The 27,688-nt window shown below is 36.2% G+C and overlaps 1 protein-coding gene across 1 annotated transcript in view; it reads right to left on the bottom strand.

Moving 5' to 3' along the window:
• The window catches only part of LRRC7 (leucine rich repeat containing 7), a 556,339-nt gene that overhangs the window by 197,143 nt on the left and 331,508 nt on the right, over positions 1–27,688 (bottom strand). The window contains exon 8 of the mRNA XM_042996209.1: positions 3,783–3,846. Within this exon, the coding sequence (XP_042852143.1) occupies positions 3,783–3,846 (64 nt within the window). The remainder of the gene's footprint in view (positions 1–3,782; positions 3,847–27,688) is intronic.

The raw sequence follows: 27,688 nt of genomic DNA, 5'->3' as shown, positions 1-27,688 counted from the left end.
TCCAGGTTCTGCTGTTCAATCTGCTTCCTTTTCCAGTATTCTTCTCACTTATGGTGATTTGACTTTGGGGGCTCTGTTATTTCCACTACTAGTTCAGGATGAACAGGACTCTTATTTCATCAGATAGATCTATATATACCTGAAATATGGCTTCTGGGCCCCATTGCAGTTAATGAACCTGTTTTAGTGTCCCTGACTATTCTATGACTATGGGAAGTTCCTGATTGCTCTGTGGAAGTTAGAAGGCTGTTCTACCCAGAGTATATAGAGGAGCTTTAAGAATGATGGTATCCAACACATCAACTTAATAGTGTCTCATTTCTGACCTGGCCCCAATAATACTCATCTGACCTCATTAAAAAAGAAAATGATGGTGGTGGGGGGAGAATATACCAAAACCACTAATCATGGTTTTATAAGGGGTTGAGATTATGGATGACTTTTGCTATCATTCTTACAGTCCTCTTAACTTTCTGAATTTTAAAAAATGGAGGGGTTCCTGGGTGGCTAAGTCAGTTAAGTGTCTGACTCTTGATTTTGGTTCAGGTTGTGATCTCATGGTTAATGGGATGGAGTCCCAAGTTGGGGTCTGTGCTGACAGAGCCAAGCCTGCTTGGAATTCTCTCTCTCCTCTCTCTCTCTCTCTGCTTCTCCCACTGTGTACATTCTCTCTCTCAAAATGAATAAATATTAAAAAATTTAATGGAAATATATTAATTTTATATTGACAAAAATAAGCCATGAAAGAGACAACAACAACAAAACCTCTGAGAATCTATTATGTTCCTGGAACTTTGCCCAGTATTTCCTGGTGGCCACTGCTGTTAGAAACATAAAATAATTCCTCCTGTTTAGGATTTTTGAAGTAGATATTTCTACTTCAAACCTCATTAGCATATTTACATTGAGTCTCAAACAAGCAAGCTTCTGTTCTTTTTATTAGACTTTCACATTGTAAGTTTTTTGTTGTTGTTGTTGTTTTTTTACTTATTATCATCTTCTCTCCATATCTGTCTCTTTACCATGCCACACAAATGAATTCTCTAACAGTAATCTCCTACGTGACAATGCCTAGCTACAGAATGGAATTTATCCCCTTGCCTGCACATGACATTGCACCTAGAGGCCTCTTATCAAGGCAAATTCTCTTATTTGCTCATTAAAAGTTGTTACATTCAGAGAAATAACAGCTAGTCCCACACATCTGACTAATAAAAGTCAGACATTTGATTAAAAGCTAATGACATAAGAGATGTGAAGTTCCATAATTACACTCCCATCTCTTCCTCCCTCTGCCAAGTAACTGAGTATTATCAATAAATAAAGGGTCTTAAAACAAATGCAAAAGAAATTTTTTTAGAGAGATTTGTTTTGTGACTAACATGGAAGATTGGGAGTTCAAAATAAAAAAAAATGTTTCTGCTCAAGTGATGATTTCTTAGATATCGTGAAGCATAAGTTACAATATGTTTCTAAGTGTACTTTTACTATGTCTACTTTCAAAAAAGTAAACCTATCTTATTCATGTTTGTTGGTCCAAATATTTATAGTAACACATTGATTCCTAAACTATCCATGTGAAAGGCTTGCAAAATGATACACTTGACAGAATCAAAATTCATAGAAACATATATTGAATGCTTATTATAGATTCTCCTGCATAGAACTTTTCCCAAAAGCCTGTGAAATGGATGCCTTTGATGCCCTTATTTTATTGAAGAGGACACCAAGGATAGAGAGTGAGCTATATAGACTCAAAGGTACCCAACTAGCCAGTGATGGAAATGACAGTGAAACCTCAGTTGTCTGAATCCATGGTTCATATTCTTTCAACTAGTAGGCCATGCTACATCTCTTCATGGAAGCATGGGCAGATTGTAACTCCTTAACAACTGATTTTTAAACTCCCAGTATAAAATAGTTTTGTCACTGCTATTCACCACCCTTACCAATCTCTCTTCCTACATTATTAGTAAGTATCTACTTTAGAAAAGCCTGGGGTACATTAGATTATGTACTGGGTCATTTTGCTCTAATATTTGTGTTGAGGTCACTTTGCAAGCTGTCCTATCACAAAGTTGAGGGTATCCCAAACAAAGCAAACTTGGTGGTGCAATGTAGCAGGCAGAAGGAGGCTCTGAAGTTTACTTTTTACAGAGGCTCTCTCAGTTTGCACATGAAGTGGACTCTCAGAGCCTGTACGCTCTTAATACTAGTATTAAAGCTGGTGAGGTATCTTCACAAAAGAAATAGGGGATGGACGACGGCCAAGCCTAATACTGGAGGGAAGACAGGGCAGAGACTAATATATCTACAGCCAATGAGAGCTGAGTGGTAGCAATGCAAATAAGGGAGAAATGGCCAGTGCTCAAAAGTAGTATTGCCTGAGCCTAGAAAATTGACTATGGCTTCAGAACTCTAGCTTTAACACAAGGGGCAGGGTCAGCTGCAGACATCAGCCCCGAGGCCAGCATGTCTGGCAGGACACTTCTGAAAAACAGCCTGAGACCAGAGAGTCCCTTTCCCTCAGGTCAGAGAGACATGTAGCCTTTGCACATACCCAAGATCCATGTTATGAAGAGAAGCTGGGGGAGGTGAGAGGACACACAACAGAAAGAATTTTTATGCGAGGAAGATGACCACAGCCCAAAGGAATCTTGTAACTTCTTAAATCAGATGAAACTTTTAATTGCAGAAGAATGAAAGTCAGCTTTTACCCTCAGTGAACAGCTGATAGAGGCTGGGATAATGGCCAGATTAGTTATGGTCAAAGCTAAACAAGCTAATTTCTTTGCACATTCAAGATGCAGTGCAAATCACACCCTGTAAACTGGCATTTACTGAGAATCCCTTTTTCCCATGCATTATCTCATTTAATTTTCACATAAGCCCTGCAAGGGAGGAGCCATTTTAATTTCCATTTTATAGAAAATGAAAAAGAGTCTTAGAGAGGTGAAGTGATTTGCACAAGGTCACATTGCTAGCAACACAGCTGGGAGAAAATAGTTGATTACTTAATTACATGTTTTAATTTAAAAATAGTTAAAATACATTTCAGATGAATTGCATTTTTGAAACTTGAAGATGTTCAAGTGGAGACTTCTGAATTAAAAAGAGTCTGCTTATAAAGGAGTATGTGCTTTCTAATTTGTATTTGAGATTCTGGTCTTCAGGCAAATTTTAAAGAAAACTTAAGTCCTGAAAGGAGAAGTCAGAATTTCTTTCAGTTTTGGTGGCAGTGAGATTGGAATATGTATTCATTAGAAAGACACTCTCAGTACAATTAGAAATAGAAGGATTTTAACCACTCCTCTCCACTAAGCATCCCTAAAGGAAGAAGTCTTCAAGGTATGAGCTTTGAGTTAATCAAGTCCTGCTTTAATTCTTGTTCAATTACATAAAAGCTGTGCAAGCTGGTGACCACTTTGAGCTCATTTCCATAAAGTTAACATGGCAACATAACAAATAAGGGTTAAGTGAGATAACATAAGTGACATGCTGAACTTGGTGCCTGCTACATAACTGGTGCTTGAAATTGTCAATTTGCATCTGTTTACCTATTCCTCTCTCTCTCTCTTTTTAGCGCATCTAATATTATCCGGTAGTCTGTGGTGTTCTATACAGTCAAACAATCACTTTATTTCCCGGATTCCATTTTGTTGTTATATTTAGCAAATGCAAATGTGCAGTTGGATAATTTAATACCTGTAGTTACAGAGACAGAGCAAAATAAATAATCTCCTGGGGTGCATTTATCAAGTTGAGAAATTGCATTCGCTTACCAGCTCACTGAATTCATTATTGCCTAGGTCAAGTCTTTCCAACTGGGCCAGTTTGTGCATTGACCTATAACAGATAGAGAAAAATACTATTGTGAGACAGTCCGTGACACATTGCTCCAAAAGACATTCTACCCACCCTCTGTCAGATTTACCTGGTTTTATAGTGCACAGAAATTGGGGTATTTTATAGAGAGAAGCAAACTGTAAATATAAAACAATGTATGCAAACTGTCACCTGCTTATCATATTTCCAAATGCCCATTATTGTTGGGAATACAGAGCTGGCTGTTTAACATAAATCTGGGAAGCTTGTTTAATGTCTAGACTAGCACGTCCACAACAAATATATTTTTAAGAATCACCACAGGTTTAGGAACCAATGAATAAACACGATTCTGAGCAAAGCATTCTAATACCCCACAAAATGGCCACAATTTCATCATCAGTATTCATTATCAACTTTGCTAAGTGAATTTCTGTTACAGACTATTGTATTCATTGTCTCCTGAAGATATTGTCTGGGATTCTGGCACCACCCTATGAAACGGCAATGGTAAAACCTTGGGTAGAGTAGGTGCCAAAGGTCAGAAGTATCCTAGCCCATGACACATGCAGTCAGCATTTCTTAAGCCATTCTCAAGTACAGTATACGGTATAAGAAAAGATCACATTTTACTGAGTTCCAAGTTTTTATCTTCCCACTAACCAGAACGCTGTCCTTAAATCATGACTATACAGAAATTCTAGACGCTTCATTGGCTCAAATCTCAGAAATTTTAGCTCCTTTATCTTTAAAATGGCTACAGTAATTATCTCATAGCATTTTTTGAACATTAAAATACTACTGTAATCCAGACACTGTCAGGAACTCAGAAATGCAAAAATGCATGTACCCGTTTTCATTCAGCAGCTGTTATTGAAAGATGATGCACCAGACAATCTTCTTGGGTCTGGAGTACAATAGTGAATAAAAAGGGACAAAAACTCTTGTCCAAAAGCACTTTACATTGTAGTGGGGGGAGAATTACAATAAGTAAAATGATTAAGTAAAATATAATAATATATTAGAAGGTTATAAATGCTATGTAGAAAACTTCAGCAGAGGAGGTAGTACGAAGAATAGACATAGGGGGATTGCAATTTTTAATAGGGAGATCCAGATAAGGTCTTGCCAGAAGAACGACGCTTAAAGGAAATGAAGGAGCATGCTAGTGCATGGACCCTAAAGCAGGGACATGTTGCTTGCTTGAAGACATCCTAAGAGACCATGTATCTGAAGCAGAGTGAGGGAGAAAGGATGTAAAGAGATGATAAGAGAAGTTAATCTGAGGGCTTATAGCCCAATGTAAGATGTAGGTTTTGATTCTGTGTAAGATGGAGAGTCAGTAAAAGGTTTTGATCCAGAGTGTGAGTGAAGTGACTTATTTTAAAAGGCTATTTGTGATGGCAGGCTTGTAAACAGACTGAGAAGGACAAAAGTAGAAGCCAGGAGATCAAGTAGGAGGCTAATGGAACAAACCAAATGAGAAGAAATGGCAGTTTTGGACCAGGGTGATGGTAGTGAAGGTGGTGAGAAGTGGTTGGCTGCTGAACATATTTAAGATTAGAGTCAAATGTCTTGTTGCTGAAATATCTATGAGGAGCAAGAGAATGTAGAGTCAAATGTAACTACAAGTGTGTTTTGGTCTGAGCAACTACAAGGGTGAAGTTATAATTGGTGGGTAAGGAAGACAGGGTAGAACAGGGTTTTAGGTAGTTCAGAGATTTGGTTTTAAATGTTCTTAACCCCACCAACTCACCCACCCACCCCTTCAAAAAAGGTAAATATTTGAGGTGACGGATGTGTTAATTAACCAGATAGGGAGGACTCCCTTCATAATGCACATCAAATAATCACTATATACTCTGAATGTCTTACATTTTATTTGTCTATTATACCACAATAAAGTTGAAGGGAAAAAAAAGATGTCAAATTTGAAATTTCTATTGTAAAGCCAACTAGAGATGTAAAACAGGCAGTTATATACACAAGCCTAGAGTTTAGAGAAGTCCAGGAAAGAGAGATAATTTAAGCATGGTTAGCAAAGAGACAGCATCAGATCTTGAGAACACGAGATCATTAAGGGACTGCGTGGAGATGAGAAGAGAATAAGTCTAAGATGACATGAGGAAGAGCCAACAAAAAAGCCTGAGAAGTGACAAGGGACAATAGGGAAAAAAAAGAGTATAAAGATGTGCGAGTCAAGTAAAGAAAGTGTTTCAAGGTGATGGAAATGATAAATTGTGGCAAAAACTGCTGATAGGTCTGAGAACTGATCACTTGATTTAACAATGTGAAGATTAGTGGTCACTCTGGGAAGATCAGTTTTATGTTTTAAGCCTTTGCTAATGCTCTTCCCCACCCCTCCCCATTCAATATGTCATACACATACACGTCTAAATATTACTTATTGAAAAACATAAATATGTTGATTTCCTATTATCTCTCAAGTTTTAGGGTTATCAATATGAGAGCTATGTTCATATTGCCAAGTAGTTCATAATCTTGAGATGTATAGCTAAGACAGTGGACAATGTTTACCAGTGAAGTAAATGTCATACAAAATATATATGTGTAAGTTTCTAAAGAGCACAGGGAGAAGTACTCTCTCAGTGTTGGGAGTAAAAGGCCTGACTGACATTTCATTCTGGAGCATTGATCAGACTATAGAGTCAGAGGATATGGTCTTTTTTGGCAGAAATGTCAAAGGGGTGGGTTGAAAGAGATCATGGCCCATTTCAAGGAATGGCAGGTTCATAAAAATAATAAAAAATAATAATAAATGAGAAAATTGGTACGAAATAAGAAATAATACGTAAGCAAGGGCCGTATTATAAGCTCATCCATATCAAATCAGGGAGTTTGAGTTTTAGCCTGAAGGAGATGGAAGCCTTTAGGATTTAGATCAGATTTGTATTTTGGAAAGCTCACTTTGGCAGCTTGGAACAGTGAGAGAATTGGGGAGAGGATATGCTAGTAAAGAGGCCCAATACGACTGCTCTGAAATGCAGGTAGGATGTAACGGGGTCAGAAATAAGACAAAGGCAGTATGGATGACAGAGTGGGCAATGAGAGATGCTCTGGTGAAGAAATGACTTGGTGATGATGATGACTGATTGGGTGTGGGAGGTAAAGGAGAGGAGGGAATTTAAAATAGTTTCTGGATTGAATACCAGTGTGGGAATATTAGAATGGAATTAGAGAACAGTATTACGTGTATGTATGCATGTGTGTGTGAGAGAGAGGAAGGAGGGGATACAGAGAGAGAGACAGGGAGAGAGACTGGAGCTCAGGTAAAAGGTCTTGACTGGAAATAAAAATTTGAAAAATAAATAAGTGATGTTTTTTGTCTATTCCACCTGAAAATTATCCCCCTTTTTTAACTCACATACCATTTGCTTTCTTTTTTATTTTTTTAATGTTTATTTATTTTTTGAGTGAGAGAGACAGAGAATGTGGAAGGGAACAGAGAGAGGGAAACACAGAACCCGAAGCAGGCTCCAGGCTCTGAGCTGTCAGCACAGACCCCGATATGGGGCTCGAACTCACAAACTGTGAGATCATCACCTGAGCTGAAGTCAGACGCTTAACTGACTAAGCCACCCAGACACCCCCCACTTGCTTTCTTGAACTGTCCGTTTCTCACAAGCATATGCCTCCTTTTTCCACTTAGATCTTAAAATATGTTTCAAGATGTCCAGAGGGGTCTGTGCGGGACCTCCATCAGTCCAAAGAAAGTTGTGAAACTGTGGCCAGCATTGTAGGAAGAACATCTGCCTCCCTTCTTGCCAAATCTATACCACTGAATAGGTGTTTCTAGGAAAGGGGATGGTAGTGGCTGGACCCCATGAAAAAAGAGTTAGATTTTCTTCTGAGCCTGGGATAATTGAGGAATGGTGAATTCTTGCAAATCTTGTTGCTCCACCAAAAGCCCAATAAGTAAATGATGAGCACCAAAGCCTTGAGAGCCAAGGTGAAGGGCCAAGTGGCCAGATGTGGCAAATGAATGAGAAATAATCACATGAGTAGCAGAGCCACATGTATTTGACTTCAGCATGGTGTAGCCTTGGGCAACAAATATTCTAGTGAAAACTACCATGAGCCTAAGACCAAAGGCCTTTGCACAATTTTCTGGATTCTGTGAACTCTATAGTTCTCACTGATCCCCAAGGAAATCATCACATAACCCTGAGAATAAGTATTTTTCCCAGCCTTAGTGGTGGAGAACCAAGACAAAATTAATTTTATTAAATGAAGAAATGGGGAGGTCTTTATACCCGAGTGTCCTAAGGCAAGTTTTATTAATTCTAGGATGTATCTCTTTTCTAGGCTAAATATTACTACTTTTTTTTTTTAAGTTTTAAAAATTAATTTATTTATTTTGAGAGAGAGAGAGAGAGAGAGAGAGAGAGAGAGAGAGAGAGAGAACAGATGCTTGGAGGGGCAGAGAGTGAGGGAGAGAGAGATTCCCAAGCAGGCTCTGCACTGTCAGCACAAAGCCCAACGTGGGGCTCTAGCTCAAGAACCATGAAATCATGACCTGAGCTGAAAGCAAGAGTCAGACACTTAACTGATGAGCCACCCAGGTGCCCCTGAATATTAGTGACACTTTAAATCAATCCTTGTATGTTAGGATTTCCAGGCCCCTAAATACTCTGGTTATCAATGTTTCTCTTCCAAAGCAGGGCCAGGTCCATATCTGGCAACTCTGCTTTTGTAAGTAAAGCTTTATTGGAGCACAGCCATGCCCATTTGTTCACATATTATCTATGGCTATTTTTCACCCCAACAGTGGAATTGAGTAGGTGTGACAGAGATCATATGGACCACAGAACCCAAAACATTTCTTATCTTTGAGGGCCAGGTGATACTCGGAAATGAACACTATTCTCTAGATGTGGGCTGACCAAGAAAATGTATAAAGAAACTATTATCTCTTATGTGTATTCAGTGTAGTTTAAGTTTGATTGCTTTCGTGAGGGGATAGCTAGCCTCTATGTCATCTCTAAGCATTTTTCTCTTCCCATCCTAGTCTTGGGCTACTGCTTCTGAAACCCCTGGTTCATAAATTCATACCTAGAAATCATATTTTAAATATATAACATAGCTTCCTACCATTCCTTTGCCATTCTTCTGAATGGGCAATATTTTTTCTTTTGCTTGTTCTGGAACAATAAAAAAAAGGTTTTCCCATGAGGTTTTCTGAATGTTTCCTGAAGCTTATTTAAGTTCTGATACTTTAAAAATAGCATTTATTTTGTCTTAATTTTATCCATTTTATTTTTATGATCCTCCTTTCCATTAAAGTTTAATTACTGTCACCAAAGTTTCCTTCTGTCATTACATTCTTCTGTTTTCAAGTTGTTTTTCTAATATGATTTCTTACATTTTATAACTTTAAAATTATTACATTCTTATTTATGTTTTTTGAAGATGTCATTTAATATTATTTCTTACATTTTTACACCTTTAAAATTAACTGCCTTTACCCACAAGATTTTAGACGGTTCATAACACAGCCCACTGCTTTTCTTGTTCAGGTGCTAGTTGTTAAACTATAATCGTTCTGTCAATTGTCCAAAAAATGTTCCTTTTAGCTGAATGTATGTAATAGGTTTTAAATTTCATCAGGATAGAAACAAGTAAGACTTTATGAGAAAAATAAAATAGAATCCATGGTATTTTGTGTTAGTAGTGTTCTTCGTGAGTACTCATTCATTCACTTAGTTTGCACTTTTTATGGCAGGCACCATGTGGGCATTGGAGTTACCAAGATTCCTGTGGAGTTACAAAGATTTCTGGGATTCAGGGTTTCTCAACTTGGCACTAATGACATTTTGGACAAATAAATTCTTTGATAGGAGCCTACTGTGGCATTGTTGAATGTTTAGCACATCTTACACAGTCTTTACTCGGAAAGACTTATTTTCTAAATGGGAATGACCTTTAAAAGAGTAATTACTTCCCAGGGTGGTAAGTGCCAAGGTAAACATATGTATACATTGCCATTGGAATTCAGAAGAAGGAACATCTAACAGTTTAGTAATTAGGGAAAACTTTAAGAAGAGGTGACATTTCAGTTGGGTTTTGGAGAACCTTGCAATATTTACATATATGAAAAGAAGCAATGAACATACAGAAAGAGTACATCTAAAGCTGAGGTTCTTCTGAGATTGTAGCTTAAGTCCAAAATTTTAACATGTGTCTGTGAAGGATGTGAAAGATTTTGGTCCCAAGTGAAGAAACTAAAAATTCCCATTGTAGTTTGTTGCAGGAAACCCTATTGTCCTACAATATAGCTGGGATACAGCTATCTTGTACACTGTGGGATGTTTAGCCGCATAACAGAAGCACTCTCTGCAGTCTTCATAACCAAAATATCTCCACACGTTGTCAATTATCCCCTGGTTGGGGATGCAAAGTGGGGATGGGGAGTGGAAATTATCTCTAGGTGAGATATACCTTGATAGAGGAATACTTCAGACCTTTATCTCCTCTCTTTACTGATTAGTAGGAGGGTGAGCATCTTATCTCCATTTGTTTATGTCCTTACTCCACCAGTGGGTTCCCATGTGGGCCGTCCTTATGCAGTTCTTGCCAACCTGCTTGAGGGATGCACTCATTTGACCATGCTCCTTATGTATGGTAAGCATATGTGGGTTTGGGGCCTACCTCTCCATCCCCACAGGGAAATCCAACTGGTGTGATTTCCCCTTACAAATGGCTGGCCTTGAAGACATGATCACCACCATAGGTCAGGGAGCAAATATTAGGACCTGGTCACAGATTTGGGCCACATTTTCTACCAGTAATGCTGACAATTTGATCTTCATCTGCCTGAACCAAGTATCTTGCTGATTATTTAGATTCATTTGTAAGTTTGTCTAGTAATTTGATGGTGCAAGTTCCATAGTAATTGGTTGTATTAAATAATGTTTACCAACCTATGGTCATATTATATACGTAAAAATTGTATAAGTGTATAGTATTTCTATGATTGTCACTTTTATCATTGCTGTTTCTCTTGACTGTAATATTCTTCCCCTATATCTTCCAATAGCTGGCTGCTTTTCCTCAACTCTGCTGATAACATTTTCTCCTCATATAGTCCATCTCCATTACTCAAAATAAAACTTCCTTTGCACCTTCACCTTATATGTTCTTGTGTTTCATTTTATTCTTAATTCTTAACACTTAACACTGGAAATATTTATTATTTAATTAAATATTTTATTTAATCAAATGTTTAATACTGAAAATTAAAATCATTTTCCTTTGCTTACTAATTATTTTTCCCATGCTAGACTAACACCCCATGAGAGCAAGTAAGTTGTTAGTCCTGTTCACAGTGTAAATAGGTTTTCAGTCAGTGTTATTTAATGAAGACATTCACCCGTGCATGAATGAATGATTCTTTATCAGTGAGAAGTTTGCATCTAGAATATTTACAAAGACAAACCACTCAATTTTTATCAGGTATCTACAATTAATTAACAGTTGCCAAGGAAGCAGCTACAATTAATTAGCAGTTGCCAAGGAGATATCCTGATAGGGCTGTTTTAATGAATACTGTAATGAATATACATTAGCTCATTTATTATGAACTATGTATGATGATAAAAGCAGGTAAGTCTGAGGTTCACTAGTCTCTGTATATCTAAATCTTGTGTTAAGTTGACTTAATGATATTTCCAATAATACGTTTTTAAAAAATTCAAATGTTAAAAGAAATATTCTGTGACATATTTAAGTTAGGTTTTTGACTCTTTTGAATATCTGAAACATAACAACAAAACTATGAATGTGGAGTAGTTGAGGGCATGGACCCCAAATCTCCCCTCCAGAGCCTTATTCCTCTTACATGCTATGTCTACTTTTTGTTCCCAGTGAGATTGAGATACTATTTTTTTTTTAATTAATTGTATCTCACCTTTTCCTGTGCTTTGGCCACAACATTCAGACTACCTGAGTCTGAATCCCTATTCTACCACTCACTAGCTGTTTGATTTTTTTTTAATTTTTTAAAAACCTTTATTTATTTATTGAGAGAGAGAGAGAGACAGAGAGAGAGGGAGTGAGAGAATCCCAAGCAGGCTCTGCCAAGTCAGTGCAGAGCCCAATGTGGGGCTTGAATTCATGAACCGTGAGATCATTACCGGAGCCGAAATCAAGAGTCAGACAGTTAACTGACTGAGCCACCCACACACCCCAGCTGTTTGATTTTGAACAAATTAAAGCACATATTTGCACCTCAATGTTCTTATTTGTAAGTGGGATGATAATAATAATCCGTACTTCACAGAGTTGTGTGATTAAAATAGTTAATTTAGGTAAAGCACACAAATAGTGCCTGATAAATGGTAAACGCTCTGTAAGATTTAGCTATTAAAATAGGGAAGGTTTTCAGAGTTGGAAATAACTTCAGAGATTTTCTAGGTCAGAGTTTCCTAAAGTATTCTTAAGGATTTATAGGTATGGCATAATTTTTCAGATGGCCAGTGCATTTTGGCAAAGCTTGCTAAAAATGTTAAAGGCAGTATATCTTGAAATCTGGGACTGTGATACCTCCAAGTTTTTTTTTTTTTAAATAATTCCAGTATAATTAATGTACAGTTTTATATTAGTTTCAGTTGTACAATATCAACAATTCTATACATTACTCAGTGCTTAACAGGATAAGTGTACTTTTTTTTTCAGTTTATTTATTTATTTATTTTGAGAGACAGAGAGAGAGGGAAAGAGAAAGTGAGAGAACCAGCAGGGGTGGGGCAGAGAGAGAAGGGGACAGAGGATCTGAAGCAGGCTCTGTGCTAACAGCAGCAGGCCCAGTGCAGGGCTTGAACTCACACACCTTGAGGTCATGACCTAGGCCAAAGTCAGATGCTTAACCAACTAAGGCACCTGGGCGTCCCAGGATAAGTGTACTCTTAATCTCCTTCACCTATTTCAACCATCACCCCCCCCCCAAACCCCCCCCCCCACACACACCTTTCCTGTGGTAACAGTTTGTTCTCTATATTAAAAGTCTATTTTTTTTATTTCCCTCTTTTTTTTCCTGTGTTTTGTTTCTTGAATTCCACATATGAGTGAAATCATACAGTATTTTTCTTTCTCTGACTGATTTATTTCACCAGTATCTCCAGTTTTGTTCTTCATTTTTAAGATTGCTCTGGCTATTCAAGGTCTTTTGTGGTTCCTTACAAATTTTAAGATCATTTGTTCCAGTTCTATGAAAAATGCTGTTGGTATTTTGATAGGGATTGCTTTAAATCTACAGATTACTTTGGGTACTATGGACATTTTAACAATATTGGTTCTTCCAATCCATGAGCATGGAATATCTTTCTATTTGTCTCTGTCATCTTTAATTTATTCCATTAATATTTTACAGTTTTCAGAGTACAGATCTTTCACCTCCTTGATTGTTTATTTCTAAGTATTTTATTATTTTGGTGCAATGGGATTGGTAAATGGGATTGTTTTATTAATTTCTCTTTCTGCTACTTCATTATTGGTGCATAGAAATGCAAAGATTTCTGTATATTTTGTATCCTGTGACCTTCCTGAAATCATTCATCAATTCTAGTAGTTTTTTGGAGTCTTTAGAGTTTTCTATATATAATATCATTTCATCTGCAAATAGGTAAAGTTTTACTTCTTATTGGCAGTATTTCTCAGGTAAAATATATAAATGTTCATTTTGATCCTCTAACAGATGAAACTAAATTAGACTTTTTTCTTGTCTTTGTGACCAAGGGACATTTACTTTTTCTTTCCTATAGGCCGTTTCTCAGACTAGGAGCACACTTTGGAAAACTTTTTGCAGATGAGGAAACCGAGTTCTTGTCCATGAAAACATAGGCCTAGGCATATTTAAACACTTTATTTGAATATTTAAATTCGATCAGATCACCCTCATTTGTCTGCTTGAATTTCTGACCTTTTAGGCTCTGCATCTCAGCTCTCAATACTGACTTTAGATTCTCCTTGCGTTTATGACTGTTTTGGATGTAGTTCTCTGACCTTTCACATTTTCCTGAAAGACCATGCTATTTTTTGCCATTTGACCTTATGCACCACAACCTCAGTAAAAGGAAATGCTCACTTCTTACTAGAGGAGAATTGTGACTTATTCAAGGTCACACAGAAAGTTAATAACAAGGTTAAGAATGGTAGACTCATTCTTTTCCCAGCACGGGCCAGCCATCTACCTCTGGCCTGAAATGTTTGGATTGATCATTGCTTAAATGTGAATGCTTTTATGAAAAGCATGTGCTCTATAGCTCACCATAGTCTATGCCAGGGGCCAGCAAACTTTATCTGCAAAGGGCCAGGTTGGAAGTGTTTCAGACTCTGTGGCTCATAGGATCTCTGACTCAACGACTCAATTCTGCTATTGTAGTGCAAGAATAGCCACAAATGATATGTTAACACATGGACATGGCTTTGTTTCAGGAAAGCTTTATTTACAAAAAAACCCAGGGATGCCAGATTTGGATCATAAGCTATAGTTTCCCAACTCCTAGTCTACATCACTCCTTAAAATCTCACATCTAGATGGCTTTATGGGTTTGTGATTTAAGTCTGGTCCCTAAAAATATTTAAGTTTTCAAAACCTTGAATATAGATATGATAGATAAATTAAGAACTGAGAACATTATTAGGGAATTTCCACTAGATAGCTATTTATATTAATTAACTATTTGAAATTCTCATTTTTTAGGGTACAAGCTACTGAAATCCAGGGACATTTGTTCTTAATACCGTCATTTTGATTGTGTTTATGAAATTTGAGTCCTTACTAGCATGCTATTACTTTATAGAATTTTCAGTTGCAAATCTGGAATAAGATTCCAATGGGAACAATGACGGAAAATGATGCAATATCTTGGTGCATCTGCATACAATGTATGGTTTTCTTTTTATCAGATGCAGAGACTTTATTTAAATGTACAATTATCCCTGAAGCCACATAAAGTTGGCAGAGTTCATGTTTCCTCATAAATTCCCAGTGTAGTAACTTAGGATTGCTGACTCTCGCAGGATTCTGCCAATTTTTGGCCTTGGTTTATGCATTCCAGCTTTTAACTTGTCTTTCAAATGTGCTCAAACACTCTCTAATTAGTGGCTATTCATGGCACAAGGAAAGGAAAACTCTCAGTTGTTAATGTCCGATATTTCTCTCTTATTGAGACTTAGGGAAAGAAAATATTACCTTTCCACTTTTCTTAATTTGTGTCTTATGTTTTAATGAACATAAGTATTTTATAATTTAGACTTGCCAAGTTTGCCACATTTTCATGTTCTTCTCGTTAAGAATTTTTCAAATGACGCTCATATTATAAATTTTTGAAAAAAAATCATTCTTTACAGTGTAAGCAGTAAACACTAGAAGGCCCAAGACTCAACATTCTTTAAAAATGGAACTACTGGTACAACTTATTTTGAAGAAAGATAAACTTATTATCTTTACAAACCAGGAAAAATTAAAATATAGTGTCTGATGGCAGATACAGCATAACTTCTTTGATCAAATATTTTAATAAAAATTCTCCCTTGATTATTACTATATTTTAAACCCATGTCACAGCTACAATTTTTTATTCTTCATCTTTTCAATTCAACTTCCCCCTAAGAACAAGAACAACAAAATGCTAAACTGGCTTCCTGGAATCTTCCAGATGGATATGTAGCCAAACTAAACATCTATTACTTTGTCAAAGAATATTGGGAAGACAATTTTTTAGACAAGTTTATTAATGTTTCTCAATTAAGATATTCTTCCCTGCAGTATTTAAGTTATTAGAATAAACATTTAAAATATATAATTTACATCAAGTTGTCACATATTTTGAGTATTTCCTTTGGAAATAAATTTTCCTTTTAAACATTCAACGTTTAAAGGTTTATGTTGATTTTATGATGTCTTACAGGAAAAATTCTCTTTCTTGTAATCATTTATCTCTACTTCAGGGCAGAACATGAAAGAAACATTCTGTATGAAGAAATAAACTCTCAAGTAGTCTCTCAAGAATACTCCTAGTTCACAGGGACGCCTGGGTGGCTCAGTTGGTTAAGCGTCCAACTTCGGCTCAGGTCATGATCTCACTGTTTGTGAGTTCAAGCTCCGTGTCAGGCTCTGTACTGACAGCTCAGAGCCTGGAGCCTGCTTCGGATTCTGTGTCTCCCTCTCTCTGTGCCCCTCTCCTGCTCGCACTCTGTCTCCCTTTGTCTCTCAAAAATAAACAAACATTAAAAGAAATTAAAAACAAATAATCTAAAAGAATACTTCTAGTTCATACAGTAAGGTATACTTGTCCAATGAAGTAAAGTGAAAAACGGAACCATAAGGACAGCAACTGGCTACAGGACAAATTCTGTACTGCTCCCTTTTTTTTTTAAGTTTTAATTTATTTATTTTGAGAGAGACAGAACATAAGCAGAGGGTGAGGGGGTAGAGAAAGAGGGGAGAGAGAATCCCAGGCAGCCTCCATGCTGCCAGTGCAGAGCCTGATGCGGGACTCAAACCCACGAAGCCATGAGATCACGACCTGAGCCGAAACCAAGAGCCAGACACTTAACCAACTGAGCCACCTAGGCAACCCCACACTGTTCCTTTTAATGAACAGTCTCCTTAGAGAAGAAGCCTGCATTTCATTCCATTTTCTACAGTCTACTTGGGTTTATAACCAGAACTAATCATTCATTCACTCTTTACATGAATTTTCCCACTGGCCAAAATTATTGTGCATTCCTAACTCATGACAATGCAGCAAAGATGTAATTATACTTGTAAGGCTTTTTGAGCTCTTCATAGGGGAAAGGTGCCATATAATCAGGAACTATGACAATTGTCTCTGTGTATGGCTACCTGCTGGAACTGACACTTGTGGCTTGCACGGCAGCAGTCTGATCAAAATGTTATTAAGAACAGAATCAGCTACGAAGATGCTCATTTTCATTACCACATATTGCAACCTACGTTATGAGGTTATGAAGATATTTTGAATGCTACTGAAAAAATAGGCAGGTTTAAGCTGTTTTAAAACTCCTATAGATAACTGAGCAGGGAACACTAACGACAAGTTCCTTTACCAAGAGATTCTTTTAACATGCACTCGTGCACACACAGAGACACACACACAGACACGCAGACACACACACACATGAACTTGATTCAGGCTCATCGTTTCCTGGCTATACTTCATAGAAAACTTTATCACTGGTTACACTGGGCTTTCCAAATACTAATTCATGTACTTTTACATAGATTTGGCCTTAGATTATTGATACCCTAATTGAAGTATAATATGGATGGATGCAATCCTGTTCCTAAGGTGCCAGAAGATTTGAACTTCAGAACAAAAAAACCTTTGGGATGCCTGGGTGGCTCAGTTGGTTGAGTGTCCAACATCAGCTCAGGTCATGATCTCAAGGTTCGTGAGTTCCAGCCTTGCATAGGACTTTATGCTGACAGCTCAGAACCTGGAGCCTGCTTCGGATTCTGTGTCTCCTTCTCTATCTGCCCCTCCCCTGCTTGTGTTCTCTCTCTCTCAAAAATAAATAACATTAAAAGAGAGAGAGAGAAAAAAAAAAAAAGAAGATAAAAGCCTTTGAAATAATCAGGCAAGGCTGGCAACTGTTCCCATTTTCCTCCCTCTTCTTCCTTGCAGCAGTATCCACTTTGCATCAGATACTGAAAAGCCAGATAGTCCCTAGGCACACCTCCTTTGAAGTTAGGACATGAACTCATGACTCTATTTTGGCCACTAAAACAGGAAGAGGAGGAGGAGAAATTCTGGATTGATTGCTGAGGGAGATTTTGAAAAAAAATTTCCTCCTTAACTTAAAAGAGAGAGGTAGGGGCACGGGAATCCACCCCCGCCCCCCCCGCAACCCCAGCCCTTTATTCCTCTTTCTCTTGTGATTGGATAAGAATGTGATGTCTAGAGAGGCAGCAGATGTTGTGTAACCATGAGGTAACAAGTCTAAGGATAAAAGACAACATTCTGGGGATAGCAGTATAGAAAAATGGAAAAAAACCCAGGCCTTTGATAAAATCATTAAGTTACTGAAACCAACTTTGGAACTGCTTACCTTGAGACTTTGTTAGGAGCAACAAATGTACTTATTATTCAGAGTCACTTTTACTCAGAATTCTGTTTCTTATAGCCAAAAACATTATTCCTACTACACTCAATCTACAATTCTAGTGTTTGGGGATCATGAGAGATAAAGTGCATTTAAATAATTTTAAAAGAAACAAAATAAACAGGAAAATATTTGCACAGTTTTATGTGTTTATCATAAAGTTAAAAAAACATTTCTACAAATCATTTAAGGTTTAGGATAGTTGATAATTTTCTTCCTGCATTTGACTTCAATATTCTAGTTTTCCATTTTGAGAATTCCATTTTCATAAATTATTCTGGTGTGATGCCTGATGTTTATAATTTCTGCTTGTCAGAAGCCATGACTGGGATTCTATATGTATTCTGTTTCTTTTACTTATCATTACTTTATAGTTTCAGGAGTCAGGTAAAGCTGTTCATATTTTTCAAGTCTGTATTCCTCTTCCTTTTTATTTTTATTATATATTCAAAGAGAATTACTCTACAAATCATTTTCTCTAGGTTCAATTTCTTCTTAAAATAATCTTTGTGTCAGACTCAACTAGATATTTTGTTTTAAAGTTATCCCTAGAGAGTCTTCCCTTACCATTTGAATGCTAAAACCTACACCACTGGCATATATTTTTAAAAATTTTTTTAATCTTTATTTTTGAAAGGGAGAGAGAGAGAGAGTGTGAGTGGGGGGAGGAACAGAGAGAGGGAGACACAGAATCTGAAGCAGGCTGCAGGCTCTGAGCTGTCTGCACAGAGCCCAATGTGGGGCTTGAACCCCTGAACCCTGAGATCATGACCTGAGCTGAAGTCTGACGCTTAACCGACTGAGACACCCAGGCGCCCTGAACTGGTATATTTTTTGATAGTGTCTATCAATACATGAAAATAAAACTGGATTTTATTTAATAATTGGAATGATACTTTGTATATGCTTTCAGCTGCATACATTCATTTCAAATAGCAATTTGAGAACAAATTTCACCTAGGATGAATTTCTGGTTGGCCTTAACCAGGACTAATTTTTTTTTCCCCACGGATATAACTTGACATAAAGATTATCATACTAAAATATGATTCTAACAATCAGCACTTAGAAGTTGTGAAATACAACATAATAGGATACCTATCAGAAATAATGGACTATACAATAGAAATAACAATGGGTAAGAAATCTACCCTAAATGAGACCACTGTGAAATGTGCCTCATAATGAAAAATCATTTCAATCTAAGAACTTTAAAAGACACTGAAGTCTAATTGCATTACTTCTTATGGTTAATTATCCTTATATAAAGTAAATCTTACTTTAAAATAGTCATGAGTTCAACCAGTGCTTCCTGACATACTCTCAAGAAAAATTATATCTCTGAATCTGAATTTTATTAAGGAAAGACTAACTTTTTGTCAATGTAGCAAAACACTTAGCAAACTGTCCAAATAGGAAGAAAGGCCTAAGTCTTCATATCATTGTTATCATTGTGGACCAAGTAGTAAGTTTATTATCTAAAATCTTTACCTTTGTATTCTACTGATACTTCCTTTTATGAATTCTGTGTAAATTAAGATTTTAAATTCATTAACCAAATAATTCTATCTTTAATGTAACAAACATCTATTGAAAACATATCAGATGTTAGCCTAAGGGCTGGGACTATGATATGATTGTTGCCTCAGGTACCTCACAACCCAATGGAATGATCATAAGAGCTTACAATTATTTACATTAGCTATGTTATTACTAGCTACATTATTAGTTACATTATTAGTTACAATTAGTTGTGTTATTACGAACAATAATAATGAATACTGTTAGTTTTTTATTATGTGTGTGACAGTGATTCAGGGATTAACAAAACAGACACAATCACGGCCTTGATGGAGCTTCCATTCTGTTAGAAAATTCAGAAGTAAAATGATTATGTAATTAATGTATTAAGCCTGGGACTCATGCTACCTAGATATCAGAATGCTATAAGAACTTGTAATTCAGGGTCTGACCTAGAGATGGCTTCATGTCAGGTAATACTGGAATTGGGGTTTAAGAAATGAAGAGTTCACCAGATGGAGAAGGCAGATTCCAAGAAGGCAGAAGGAAATTCCAAGCAAAGAAGATGATGTATAAACCTAGGTGTTTAAAAAAATTAGACACGTTCTGAAATAGCAAAGTATATTCTCCATAAAATTCTTTGCAACATGGAGGGAATCAGAGGAATTGCTTGTTTCCTTAACGTTAATGCCTAAAGAAGAGACAGAAAGTTCTTTTTCAAGAGCAATTTATTCATGGAGGAGACTGGTCTAGAGAAGTATTCGCCTGTCAGGCTACAGTAGGCTATGTTCTGAGGGTGAAATCATATTGGACCTTCCCACCGTGAACAGCACCTCATTCTTAGAGATGGAGTAAACATCAGAGCCAAAACAAGAAGATGGAACACATTTTCCTTATAAGGAGAGGAAGGATAGAGTGTCCCAATAAAGCAATGATAGAAAGAACTTACCTCTTACTTATCTATTTTTTATTTTGGTGAATGTTACCACTATACTCCCTATAGCCTAAAATGGAAACTTGGAAGCCATTCAAAACATTTTTTCCTCCATTACTGTCCAAATTAGTCAGCTATGAGCACTTGTTTATGCCACCTCCATTATATGTCTTGAATGTTCTCTTTCAATCTCCTCTGCCTGACCCAGACATAGCTTCTTCATATCAGGTTATACTAGAATTAGGGTTTAGGAGATTAACAGTCTCTTAGCTCCTCTCACTTCCTAGTGTACTTACTTTTAATTAGGCGCTTGTTACTATTTTAGATTAGCTCTTCTTACTTTCTGGACTATGGTAACCCCGGCCTTTCTAACAGCCTTTCACCAGTCTGCCTGTCTCCAATTTCAGCTCCTTCCAATCCATATTTATCATCGTTACCAGAATAACCCCTAAAATAATTTGGTGATGTCATATCTAGGTTCAGAAATCAAATTCTTTTAGGAATAGGTCTAAGTTTCTCCACATTGCATTCAAGGAACCTTATACAGTTGGCCTTTGAACAACATAGATTTGAACTATGCTGGTGCACTTATATGTGGACTTTCTGTTTTGATAAATACAACACAGCATTTTCACAGCAATGCATTTTTCTTTCTGTTTAAAATTTTTTTTAATTAATTAATTTATTTTTGAGAGAGAGACAGAGAGAGTGAGTTGGGGGGGCAGAGAGGGAGACAGAGAATTCCAAGCAGGCTCCACACTGTCAGCACAGAACCCAGTGTGGGGCTTGAACTCACAAACCATGAGATCATGACCTGAGTTGAAACCAAGAGTCAGATGCTTCACCAACTAAGCCACCCAGGTGTACCTGTATTTTTCTTTCTTATGATTTTCTTAATAATATTTTCTTTTTTCTAGCTTACTTTATTGTAGGAATACAATATACAATAAATATACAAAATATGTGTTAACTAACTGTTGGCTATCAGTAAGGCTTCCAGTCAACAGTAGGCTATAGTAGTTAAGTTTTTGGGGAATCAAAAGCTATATGCAGATTTTCAATTGCCTGGGGTGATGGTACTCTAACCTGAACCTTATTCAAGGGCTAACTGTAATTTGACACCAGCTTTCCTTTCTGGTTTTATTGCCTGCAAATCCCCTCTACATATTATAAACTATAGCCATAATAAGCCAAATGGCACTAAAAGTTAGGTTTTCTAATGGAGCCATTCTCTGGTGAATTTCACTTTGGAGGTCATGAGACTAAGTTTGGCCCATTTAATGTATCTCAGAGGACTCTTCAGATTACAAAAAAAAAAAAAAAAAAAAAAGAAATGCAATTGGGAATACAGTAAAACCTTGGTTTGTGAGCATAATTCGTTCTGGAAACATGCTTGTAATCCAAAACATTTGTATATCAGAGAAATTTCAAGAACCATTGGCTCACTTGTGATCATCTGATGTTCAGCTATTACTGAACTACTCATAAAACATTGCTTGTCTACCAAGTTAAGATTTATTAGACATGTTTGCTCATCTTGCGGAACACTCGCAGAAAAATTACTCGCAATACAAGGTTTTACTGGGATTGGATTTCACAAAAAGGAATTTTTACAGAAAGTATTTGTTTTGATTTCACTTCTTGAAAGAACGTTGTTATTAAAAAAAAAGTCATAATTTTTATAGATCACAAAAAAACTCCTAAAGCTTTTGGTTTGTATGCAACCAATACAAAGTGCCTCATGTGAAACTGACCAATAAGAAATGATCTTACTTAATCTACGTAAGGGATGTACTGCAATATAATGACTATAGTTAACAGTGCTACGTGATCCATATGCAAGTTGTTAAGGGAGTAAATCCTAAGAGTTCTCATTGCAAGGGAAAATGGTTTTCTTTCTTTTTCTTTTTATTGTATCTATAATCTTTGATGCATGCTAACTAAACCCACTTTTGTAATCACTTCATGATATATGTAAGTCAAACCATTATTCTATATACCTTAAACCTACACAGTGATCAATGTCAATTATATCTCAATAAAACTGAAATAAAACTGAAGAAAAGGAGCAATTATATTTATCATTATAAATATGAATGATTCTATATTTAAATAAAAGTAAAGTAAACTTAAAAAAAATCTATGTAAAGAAGTCTGGCCTAGAACATCAATGAAACAGTAGGTAGAGTCTGTCAGAGCTCCTCCTCTCTGCCATGTGGGGACACAGCAAGAAGGAGGCACCTGCAAGCCAGGAAGAGGGCCCTTACTGGCAAACAGAATCAGCCAGCACCTTGATCTTGGTTGGACCTCCCAGCTTCCAGAACTACGAGAAATAAATTCCTGTTGTTTAAGCCACTGTGTCTATGGTATTTTGTTATGGCAGCCCAAGCTGACTAATACAATACCTAATAGTTGGAAATTGTAGGCTTGAGTAATTTTTTAATTGGCAGCCCAGCATCAGGCGTTTTGGTAATTGCTGCTTGAAGGGTCCTGGTGGGAGGCAAAGCTTACCTACCGAGAAAGGGAAAAGCAGCCCTGGCAGCTGACAGCTGGTAGACTGCTGGGTTGCTACTCCCTGGGCCCTGGTGTTTCCCCACTGATCACAAACAACTTCATAATATATCAACCTCAGTTGAGGACTGTTTATGGTCACGATGGAACAAAACAAGAACAAGACAACTACCAGATCATACCTGAACGGAGATACAAAGGCCTGATGCCTCCTCTACTCTGAGGGGCTACTGCTTCTTCTCCAACAGCAGCTCTAGCTCCTCTCCATTCCCCTGGTCTCATAGGTTAAAAATACTAGAATCTCCAATAACCAAATGTCCCACTTTCAGAGAATACCCAATCCAGAAAAGACAACCATGTTCTTGAAACTTCTCCAAAATACCTACAAAGTCCTTTCTAACTCCCTCTCACTGACATGCTCCATGGTGCTCCAATGTATGCAGCCTCTCTTGGTGCAGCAATTAATACACCTAATGTTGGTGAGTAGGTATAATTGGTGGTCTTCACTTGCTAGTTATCAAAATCCCTTTTAGGATCCTTTTTTCAAGGCTCTCTGGCATTAGTGAATTGGGCACCTGGGGTACACAAGTCAGATGCATCAACTACTCCACAAAAGCCACTGACTGTGGAGTAATCACTACAGTTTAAGCAGCAGCAGCAGCAGCAGCAGCAGCAGCAGCAAGAGCGGTGATAACAACAGAGACTGCAGCACAGGTCAGCACCCAGCTCTGGCAGGGGGCCAGAGCAAACGATGGCTTTCACAGTGGCATTTCACCACACTGTTACTTTTAAAATTGCTTTTGCCAGTGTTCTAAGTTTTACCTATTGTCTTATGGTTGATTCTTTCATTTATTTAATGTCCTCTCACTAAAGTCTTTTTCAGCTTAAAGCATACAGAATTGGTTATTGTGTGATCAACTAAGAAGTCTTTGATATTGGAACAGTATTCTACATAATATTCTTGTGCAACTTCATGCATTTGATGACTGAAATATAACTCTCCAGTCACAGAGGCTCTTCTAAGTTCCAGGTCTACATTTTTTAATTGTTTACTGAGAAGCTCCTTTAAATATACAACATGAATTTACAATTTATCATATTGAACACAAAACTAGTCATATTCCCAGGCCTCCTCTATTTATTTGTCTATGCAGTTGATATTATCTAAATCAGAAAGCCATGACTAATTATTCACCAAGCCCTATGGATTCTACTGTCTCTAAAATCTATTTCTTCTCATGTCTATAGTCACCTTTATAGCTCTAGTTCAAACTTTTGTTTACCCATGGGTTATTTCCATGGTTTCATTAACTTGTTATCATGGTTGCAGTTGTGACCTCTATAATCCACTCTCCACATAGAAGCCACAGAAATCTTGTTAAAATGCAAGTCATATGATGTCATATAAAAGCTTTTTTTGGTTCCCTTTTGGAGAACAGAGTTGGTTCCAGAATAAAAAATCATGAGATACTGGAATGTCCAGAAATGCTCTTGAAATTTCCAAGGCATGTGCATGTCCAATTATGCTGTATGAAATAGATTTTGGTGTTCACGTTTTTGTCTAATAGAGAGCCTTTTAGGTCTCTATTCTAAGCAGAGAGTCAGTCTGTTAAAAGGGATTTTTAAAAATCTTTGCCATCCCTGTAATACCACAGTGGCATATCACAGACTGATTCAACGAATATTTATTAAGTTTTTACTATGGATCAGGCTTTGTTCTAAGGTATAAGAATATAGCAGAAAGTAAAACAGATAAAGTCTCTGCCCTCATGGAGCTACCATTTTAGTGGGGAGAGATGTATAAGAAGGAAATAAGCATAAGTATATAATACAACATGTTGCGGTAAGTGCTATGAAGAAAATAAAGCAGGGTGAGAATGACTAAGCATATTTGGAGGGCAGCTATTTCATAATAAAGTGGTCAGAGAAAGTCACTCTGAGGAGCTAACATTTTATCAAAGTTCTGAAGAAAGTATGGAAATGTAATGACATAAAGTAATATATAGCTTTTTGTGTTTATATATATAGTATAAAAGTATAGTCTTTTGTATGTAGTATATACACAAAATATATAGTTACACTATATATATAGTTATATTATACTATATATTATACATTACATATATATTATATATTACATATATAATATATAGTATAAAAGTATACATAGACTAAACTTTTATACTATTCAGTATAGTCTTTTGTGTATATATATATATATATACATACAATAGATACATGTATATATATACATACATACATGTAGTATATATATACAATATATATATGTATATTATATATATATGTGTATGTATACAAAATATATATATATACAAAATATATGCTATAAATGTATATATAGCATATATACAAAATATATAGTTATACTATATATAATTATATTATACTAAATATATAGTATATAAATATTATATATATAATATATAGTATAAAAGTATATATACTTTTATATACCTTATATATAATATTTATATACCTAAAGGTATATATTTATATACCTTTCATATATATATATATATATATATATATATAAACACAAAAGACTATACTGAATAAAAGCATGAGTTCCGGAGTTAGACTGTCTGGGATCAACCATGAACTCTGTGATCCTGGACGAGATACTTATTTTCTCTGGGCCTTAACTTCCTGTTTGTGAAATGGAAACAATGTGAATACTTATACCGTTGGGTTGTGCATCTTAAATAAGTTAGTGGATGTAAAAGTTTCAGAGAACACAGTAAATATTCAATAATTGAAGTTATTACTATTTTGAAAAATGTATACTCAGAATTGAGGTTAGGAAGAAAATCTTTCAGTATCGCAGAATCTAATCAATAACTTGTAGACCGTAGGGGAAACAAAGCCTTTAGTAGAAACAAATGAAGATTCAGATGCTAAGCTTTGAGTGGCACACAAACAACCATTCATATCACTCATCCAAGTGTTCACTAAATACCTACCATGTACCAAGCACCACACCAGAAAATGGACATGAAAGTGAGAAAGTTAGACATTATCTTTTTTTCCCAGAAAGTTTAAAGTGTAACAAGAAAGACATACAGTAATTATGAAAACAAGCAAGTAATTAAGACAACAAGCAATTATGATAGAAGGTATATAGATAATGATATAGGACATATAAGGATACTCTAGGAGTATATACCTGGAATAGTAGTAAGGGCTATGAAATAAAGAACAGACATGCCAAACAACATATAGGAAATCGTCTGGACTAAACCAAATAATTTCATTAGCTTCACTTTTATTTTAATAAGGTACCTATAAAAGAATACATATCAGAAGTATAATGCTCACTAAATTTTTGTATCCTGAATTTGTTGCCCATGTAATCAATATCAGGATGAAGAAAAAAATATTCCAGAGTACAAAAGCAGCCCCCCTAGGTACCCACTTTCCATCACCACCTTACCTCTATTATAGAGGTATATCTATCTATAATAGATAACCACTATTATAATTTCTGATAGCATAGACTAGTTTTGCCTCATGTTGTATTCTATGTAAATGAAGACATATATTATATATTCCTTGTGTCCAGCTTCTTTCCCTAAACATTTATACAGAGACTTGTGCATGAATGTTCATAGAAGCCTACTTGTAATAGTCAAAAGCTGGAAGAAAACCACCCATATATCCATAAAGAGGTGAAAAAAATAAACTGGTATATTTATATAACGGAATACTATTCAGCAATAGAAATTGATAAACATTACAACATGGACAAATAAAATAATTATGCTCAGTGAAAGAAGCCAGACCAAAAAAAAAAAAAAAAAAAAAAAAAAAAAAGAGAGAGAGAATATAGTCTATGATTGCATTTATATAAAATTCTATAACATTCAAACTAATCTGTAGTGACAGAAAGCACAACAGTATTTGTCTGGGTGAGAAGTGGGTGAGCAGTGCCATTGAGAGTGATGGAATGTTCATTGTCTTGATCATTGTGATGTTTTCACTGATGCATATATTTCAAAACTTATCAAGTTGTCCACTTTAGGTATGGTTTATCCGAAGGCAATTATATTTAAATAAAGGTGTTTTTTTTTTTCAAAGGAGATTTGGGTAGTTTACTAACAAGTATTAGCAAAATCTTCCTGAATTCAATATGTATTGAAACCTCTAAAAAAATACATCATCACATATCTTCAAAACACATATCTTCAAAATCCACTTTGGGTGGATTCTACTTGGCTCTGCCATGGTAATTAAAAATAAGGCTTCTGAGTCAGGCTGTCAGGGTTCAAATCCTTCCCCCTCACCTTACAGGCATTGTAACAACTAGGCAAAAATTATTTCTTTAGGTTTCAGTTTCCTCATTTATAATGGGCACAATAATAATACCTACTTGAAAGAGTTAATGTGAGGGCTATATGTGTTAACATATGTAAAGAATTTAGAACTCAATCAATATTAGCAATTGTATTACATAAAGAAGTGGAGATTCTGGTGCCTATATTAGGTAAAATTAAATGGGCAGTTTCCTTGCAAAATTGACTGAATGGGGCTTATTTTCTGTATTGATCTGACTCATATACTGGCACACAACACCCTCCCTGAATAAACTCTCTTCTATTTTCCAAGTCTCGTTTCTTGACGTGCACAAGTCAGTATGTCCTACCCAAATGAATCTCCTAGTACTTTACATAATTCATCAGTTTCTCTCCCATCTCTCTGCTTTTGCACATGACTTTTCTGTGGCTTAGAATA

This window comes from Panthera tigris, chromosome C1, assembly GCF_018350195.1.
Source record: "Panthera tigris isolate Pti1 chromosome C1, P.tigris_Pti1_mat1.1, whole genome shotgun sequence".
Classification (NCBI taxonomy): Eukaryota; Metazoa; Chordata; class Mammalia; order Carnivora; family Felidae; genus Panthera; species Panthera tigris.
This window is presented reverse-complemented; position numbering and strand designations above follow the sequence as displayed.